Source organism: Stegastes partitus, unplaced genomic scaffold, assembly GCF_000690725.1.
Source record: "Stegastes partitus isolate 25-593 unplaced genomic scaffold, Stegastes_partitus-1.0.2 Scaffold586, whole genome shotgun sequence".
Classification (NCBI taxonomy): Eukaryota; Metazoa; Chordata; class Actinopteri; family Pomacentridae; genus Stegastes; species Stegastes partitus.
In genome coordinates, this window is record NW_007578317.1 from 311,921 (window position 1) to 319,439 (window position 7,519).

Genomic DNA, 7,519 nt, shown 5'->3' on the forward strand with positions numbered 1-7,519 from the left:
AGGTGAGCCAGTTTCAGGGTCCCGCTATTGCCAGATTACAGCTTTGACATATGTGAGGGAACTGAGCCATGGCTACACTAGTTTGACCTGTGCTTGACCTGCCATAGCAAGTTACAGTGATGCTGTAAAAAACATCAATAAGACAGATTCATGCAGAAACACACTATACTGAGTCAAAGCATGTGGACGTTCCAGTACGAAAACAAGTGCGCTTTTTCATGGTTTGGAGAGAAATCTTAATGCTGCTGTGAGCGATGATATTTTGGACAAACGTGTGCTTCCAGCTTTGTGACTCTTTCCAGTTCCAGCTAACACCGTGAAGAAATGGTTTAGCAAGTTTAGTTTTAAGAATTTTGTCTGACCTGCATAGAGCCCCGACCTCAGTCCCATCAAGCACCTTTGGGCTAATTTGGAACACCAACCATATGAACTGTAGGTTCCCTGACCTTGTGGCTGAGTGGGGGCAAATCATTGCAGATTCAAAAATGTAAAAGCCTAAAGTCTGTTAAAGCATGATATTTTCCATTTGTTGTAACTAATGATTAAAAGCAAAGAAGACATGTACTGTCGGTTCGACTCTAACCACTGTTTTGTTTCTTCATGGATGCCTGCAGAAAAGCAGAGGAGCAGGCCAAACAGGCGAAGGAGATAGAGGAGAAGACGGAGCAGGAGCGACTACGGACCATGGGCTACGATGAAACCAAACTGGCCCCCTGGCAGCGGCAGATCCTTCTGAAGAAAGGGGATGTAGCCAAACAGTGAACTGGACCGCCTCCCCCTCCACTGCCCTGCAGCGCTCTCACATCTTCCCCAGCACCTCTCCATCCCCGAATCCTCCAACCCAACACCGGACAGCCGGGGAGAGCTCGTCTCACTCTTTGGTCTCCAGAAACACAGACCAGCGCTGTGGTTGCTGCTGTCCATGCAGGCTCTGAGGTTCATGTTGGGTTAAACACAACAGAAGGATCCTCCACCTCCCACTGAAAAGTCTCATGGACACAAACTCTCGGTCCTTTAGCATTCACGACAGATCTGACATGCACTGACTCTCCTTGCTTAAAACATTTGCTGTAAATGCATGTGTCCTGAACTAAATTATCTTTATCTGCTTTCCTACAAATCACTAGAAAACATATGAAATAGAAATATTTCAAACAGTAGTTTTAAGAGGCTTGTGATAGATTAAAAGAGGCTACTTGTGAGCATTTTTTGCCATGAGGAAAATGCTTGTTATTGCATTTCTATCGTCCCTTTACTAGCCTCACTCACAGTTATGTAATGAACGGAGACGTAGCTCCAACGATTGTCATCCGAAGGTGACGTACTCAGCAAAGGCTTGTTGCATCATGAAGCAGCTAATGCATTCTGTATGTAGATAGCATCACGTCTTTATCACGTCTTAGTCATGACATTTTTTGTATCGAGCTCATAGAAGCACTTTCTAGGCTTCATTTTACTGCCAGAGTTGTAATTCTTGTAAGAAGCAAATCCGAACACTGCTGATCTGCTTCTTTAGTTAAGCTTGTTGTCATTTTCTCTGTGGATTTGGAATACTGATGAAAAAAATAAACTATATTTTAAATAATGCAAAGATTATGTAGATGAACAAATTGAATTTCATTATTTTACACTGGGAAAAAAAAAGCTGCAGGTTCCAATTGAATTCTCCAAACATGTGACCTAAATGTTAAGCTGTTGTGATCATGAATGTGAAATGTTGTGTGCATGTGTTGCATAATGTGTATCGAGCATGTTGTGGTGTATTATTACTTGACCCGGGCGCCCAGAATTTTAAGAGAATAACAAAAAGAAAAGACACATAAAGCTAGTTTTCTATGTATATGGGTATGGCCTTTCTATAAAAAAGACCAGATGTCTCAACTGCACACTGAATATTGCAAAAGTAGAGAAAAGACATCAGTTTGTCCTGTGTCCTGTTCCGGCCTTTGTCCCACTAACCTGGGAGATAAATCTTTCATGAGCAGATCTGCTTACAGATTGTAGAGCGCTCTCTGTCTGCCACAGGCAAGCATATCAAAAATGAGCTGTTCCTCGGATGATGCCGGCTATGTTTGAGGAATTTCTGCGTCCGACACTCAACTCCAACGTCTGTAGTTTAAAAAAAAAAAAAAAAGACATGATAGAACCAGCACAGATACCAGGTTGATTACTACACAGCATGCATCATTTCTCTGATCTGAACAGCTTCCTCCAGCTCCAGGTTTTGAAGTATTTAAAGATTCACTGTTGGTAGAGAATAAGTTCATCTGTTTTAAGCTACATATGAAAATGTGGCCAGAACATTTTTGGCAGAAACAGATTTTGATTTTTACCAGTGCATGAATCTGCACTGCCACACTTAGGAGCAAGTAAACCTCACGAAAATAACGCTCCCGTTGTGAAATATTCCACCATTATGGAAACATCCTGTGTTTACTTCATTTACGTTGGATTTACAAATACAAGGTATCAAGCAAACACTGTGTCACCACGAAGGACTGGTTGATTATTTGGAAACATTCTAATTCACTTTCATCGGATGCCATATGACATTGAAATTGAAGATGATGTAAATGTAATTGCCATTTGATTTTCTATAAATATATATAAATATATATATAAAACTCTGTATATAGTGACCCTTAGAATTTTTGTCATTTCATTGTTTCCATATTGCATTATATTACATGTCTCAGCCTTGCTTGAATAGAATATTGGCAAAATGATGTATAATTATATTTTCAGACTGTTAAAAATGAAGAAAATAAATCTTTAATCACCAATTAAATGTTTTGTGTTTGTGTTGCCTTCAACAAAAACTCACATTAATCTATTTTTGTAAATCACCATAATAAATCTGACCTTTACTGACCGCATAATGTTCAGAGCTGACTGCAAATTAGGTCTGAGCAAAAGAAAAATTACATTGACATACAAAAGGAAAACAACAACAACAAATATCATCAACAGAAAGTAATAATAATAAAGTAAAAATGAAAATACACAAATTTAAAATGGGCAAGCGTTTGTAGCTGCAATTTATTTACTTTTCTCTGCTTTCAAAAGATTATTTTAAAGACAATTGTTCAAGTCTGGGCAAGATGATGAAGATTTTGACTGTTGTGTGAGAACACTGAAACCATGGAAATCCTTTTCTAAACATAACCGCTTGGTTGCAGAGAGAAGTGCAGAATAAACCAATTTTCTAAGACTTCGAGCAGGACCACGACACAAAGTTAATCAAATATACTGAACAAAAATACAAACACATCATCCATCATCTACACACTGCTTAATCCTCTCTAGGGTCATGGGGTGCTGGAGTCTATCCCAGCTGACTTAGGGCGAAGGCAGGGGACACCCTGGACAGGTCACCAGTCTATCACAGGGCTACACTTAGAGACAGACAACCAAGCACACTCACATTCACACCTACGGACAATTTAGAATCACCAACTAACCTCGACATGTTTTTAGACCTTGTGGGAGGAAGCCGGAGAACCCGGAGAGAACCCACGCTGCACGGGGAGAACATGCAAACTCCACGCAGAAAGATCCCGGGTGTCCTCACCAGGATGCGAACCGGCGACCTTCTTGCTGCGAGGCAACATGCTAACCACCGCTCCACCTTGCAGCCCCAAACGCATCATGTAATATTATATTAAACTTAATCTATTCTTTGTGACGGAGGGGAATAAGTATGTATTATGGTGTTACTGTTAATGAAATAGTCAATGCCTTGTGGGATGCTGTCTTGCTCTTCCTTAAGGGCTCAGTGGAGTGGGTGGACTGGGTCATTTTGTCAGACACCAGAGCATCAGGCTTTCCATCGTATGATGCTTTCAAAAGGGATTTTTTACATGACAAATGGTGAAGCTGTGGACGTTCAAGTGCCTGACTACAGCCCTAACTGCCATGCCGACATTTTTCCCTTTCTCTTGTCATCTGTGGCATGGTGTCATTTAAATAAAGCTGCATTTTAAGGCGGTATTTTACAGTCACTGGTCATAGCAGCTGTCTGATCATAACCCTTCAGGACACATCTGACTTAACTTCCAAACCTTTTTGCTCACTGTTGGCTACATTTAGCCCTTTTCTCACCAGGACACGGCATTGAAATTATATTTGAACATTTCTCTCTAAGCCATGCTTGCTGCCTTTATATTTTGCTCAGCGTAGTTTGTATTGTACCTCGTTACCTCAATTTAGAAACCTTTAATACTGTTCATAATGTGCAAATACTGCATTTATCTTTTCTGTTCATCCATCCATTTTAAATTAGAGTGGTGGTTAAGTCAAGTTTCTTTCACCTCAGGCAGCTTGCTAAGGTGAAGCCTTTTCTCTGCGCTTTGAAACGGCAATCCATGCCTTCATTACCTCTCGGCCGGATGACTGCAATGCACTATATGTTGGAGTTAGCCAGTCCTTCCTTGCACGTCTCCAGTTAATCCAGAACGCTGCTGCCCGCTGCACATCACATCCATCCTGGCCTCTCTCCACTGGCTGCCTGTCCACTTTGGGGTTCATTTTAAGATTCTTTTATTTGTTTTTAAATCTTTAAATGGCTTTGCCCTAAGCTTCTTTACCCCCTGCACGGTACCTCCGGTCAGCTGATCAGCTGCTCCTTGAGGTACCGAGGTCCAAGCGAACGCTCAGAGGGGACCAAGCATTCTCTGTTGCTACTCCTAAAATGTAGAACGACCGACCTTTGCACATCAGGCAGTTCCTCCTCACTGCCTGCTTTTAAAACCAATCTTAAAACCCACTTTTATTCACTGGCTTTTAACCCAGCATGAGACCTCGTTCTTGTTTTTATTTGTTCTATGCTGTTTTTAGTGTTTGTTTGTACAGCATTTTGTTTCAGCTGTGACTGTTCTAAAGCGCTCGATAAATAAAGTTGATTTGATTTGATCCAGTTCATAGCCATCTACCTCTTCCTGCACCATTTTATATTGTTATCTTAATGTGTTCATACCACACTGTTTATTCTGTATGTTACTGTGCACACACCACATAACACACTTAACCTCTTCTTTGGCACTTCCGGTTTGATACTTACCTGCAGTTTGTAGTTTTTCTACTTGTACTCTGTGCAATGACAATAAAGTTGAATCTAATGTAATATACAGCTGTAGAGATGAAACGCAAAAACGAACCTAAGACACGTCTACACATCCCGGAACAAGCCACCTGTCTGTTAAAACCTCCACCTGTACGTAAGGACTTCACAACACACCTGACGTGTCTCCTCGGATGGAAACACGTTTCCTCAACGCGGGTTTCCTCCGGAGCTCTTGTGACAAACACAAACTCGTGTCGCGTAATTCGGTGACTTCAGACACGCAGATTCAAGTTTCCCTCAACTTTTTTTTTACTTCCGCAATTAAGCGCGCGGGTCAAGGTTCGCCTCGTTTTAACTTGTGTGCGCGCGACAGTTCGCCAGGTGACGTAATGCGTTTTGGGTTTTTTTTCCCTAGAAGCAGCGACAAACCGTAAAACATGGAACCAAAATAGACAACACAAAAAACTACCAAGCACCGACAACTTAGCCTGAATGGAAGTGGAAATGAAATGTTTGAGTTTGGAAAATGTTGGCACTGGAAGAAAAAAAAAAACAAAAAACATATTTGGCACCGAAAAAGTTCCATTAAGAAAAATATCTTTCCACAATGGAAAATAGTACAAATTGCATAATTATGTAGTTTGAGTATTTTTTTTTAAGGAACAAGTGAAATGACCCAACTGTGTTGCTAAAATCTCATTTGATTAAGAAAAAAAAAAGTTCCCATTGGCATATAGGGAGACTTTATTTTGATTACCGAAAACCAGGACACTGGACCCAGCTATGAGATGCTCAGATAATACTCAAAGTTTACTCAAAGATGCCTTCTAATTTCAATACATTTACAGTAGGCCTCCTCTGTATGGACAGAAAATTGTTATATTACCAAATACTGTACATAACCAAAGACACAAATTCAGACAGGCTTCCCAGAGGTTACTCAACATGTTTTATTATGATATTAAATTTTTTTTAAAAATGAATAAAATAATAAGAGTAATAATGTCTCTTCTGCATTAGAAAAAAATAAATAACTAAAAAAAAAAAAAAACCTCTGCTATAGTAACAATCCAGCTTCATCAAAAAAATATCTCCCACAAACATACAAAAACTAACAAAAAATATCTATATCTTTAGTTTTCTTCTTCATCCTGTTTTTCTTCCTCATCCTCCCTGTTTGCCCGTCGTCCATATTTTGCTGTAGAGCTGATCTTTCCCAGCAGTTTTTTTGTTGCTTAACAAATAAGCATGTAAGTCTTTGCTGGAAGTATCTTTGAAGTCGTATTGCACAAATAGAATCCCTTTCAGTGACTCAACAGAGAGCCGGTTCCTCTCCTTCGTCCGCTGGCTCTGCATCAATAAGAAAACCCTCTCAACATTCGCACTGTGAGAGGGAAGTGGAAAGAAGTAGTTCTGAGTAGCGTGCAATGCTTTTGGCCTTCTCAAAGTATTTGGTCCACTTCTAGTGCACCTGCAGGCCAGTGAACTCAAATGAAATCAGAATATGGTCACCCTAATTTAGTGGCCCACTGAAAACAATAAAAACCAGGACATTTTCATCACTTTATAAAAACAACCAGGACGGTCAGGACAACACGTTAAAACAGGACATGTCCTGAGAAAACAGGACGTGTGGTCACCCTGTTGATATAACATCATAAAAGTGGCATCACACACACTGACACTGGATCCCAAACTCAGTCAATAATTTAAATACTGTAGTGTTCTGATAATAATGAACATCTGAAAACAAACAATAGCTGCTTGATTCAACTTTAATTTGTAGTGGGATCTAATTATGCATCGAAATGACTAAGCATCCATATTTATAGAAAACACACTGTGAAAAAATGGGACACTGCCCTGAGGCATTTTGATGGATAAAGTTTTTATTCTTCTTTTCTTAGGATTACAAAATACATGCAAATGGGATCAAATATAATTTCTTTTTAAAAATATCTTATCAAATAGCTTGCCAGCAAAGAAGAGCTAGCAGGGCAATGATCTAGCTCGCCTACTTAGGAAGTATTACCTCACCAATAAAAGCTCTGGCTGCCAAGTTGTATTGTTTACATCTTGCTCTAACATGTATGTATTCATTTAAATAATTATTAAATATATTAATATTTTATGTTGAATTAATGGTGAATAATAGGCCGTTTGGCGCCATAATCAGGACAGTTTTGAACAAAAATGTAAAATCTTTTTCAGTGGTTCACATTATTATTATTTCAGCTGTGTTGTTGTATTGTCATTGTCAGGTTTCTCTGTGTAGATTCTTGGTCGTCCATGTCATGGTAGCTTCAGCAAAAAGCAGCTTTACTTTTGTTTTTGGTTCTTGAAGATGTTTCACTTCTCATCCAAGAGGCTTCTTCAGTCATAACTGACTAATGAGGAGTTTCAGATGTTGGTTGTGAAACCAGGTGGTCCAACAGGAATGGTCGTAACAATGGTTGT

General features: G+C 39.7%; 1 protein-coding gene across 1 annotated transcript in view; it reads left to right on the top strand.

Moving 5' to 3' along the window:
- espn (espin) overlaps positions 1 to 1,378 on the top strand; it is a 46,678-nt gene extending 45,300 nt beyond the window's left edge. Inside the window, exon 15 of the mRNA XM_008288985.1 lies at positions 615 to 1,378. Within this exon, the coding sequence (XP_008287207.1) occupies positions 615 to 762 (148 nt within the window). The 3' untranslated portion in view covers positions 763 to 1,378. The remainder of the gene's footprint in view (positions 1 to 614) is intronic.
- The last annotated feature ends 6,141 nt before the right edge of the window (positions 1,379 to 7,519 follow it).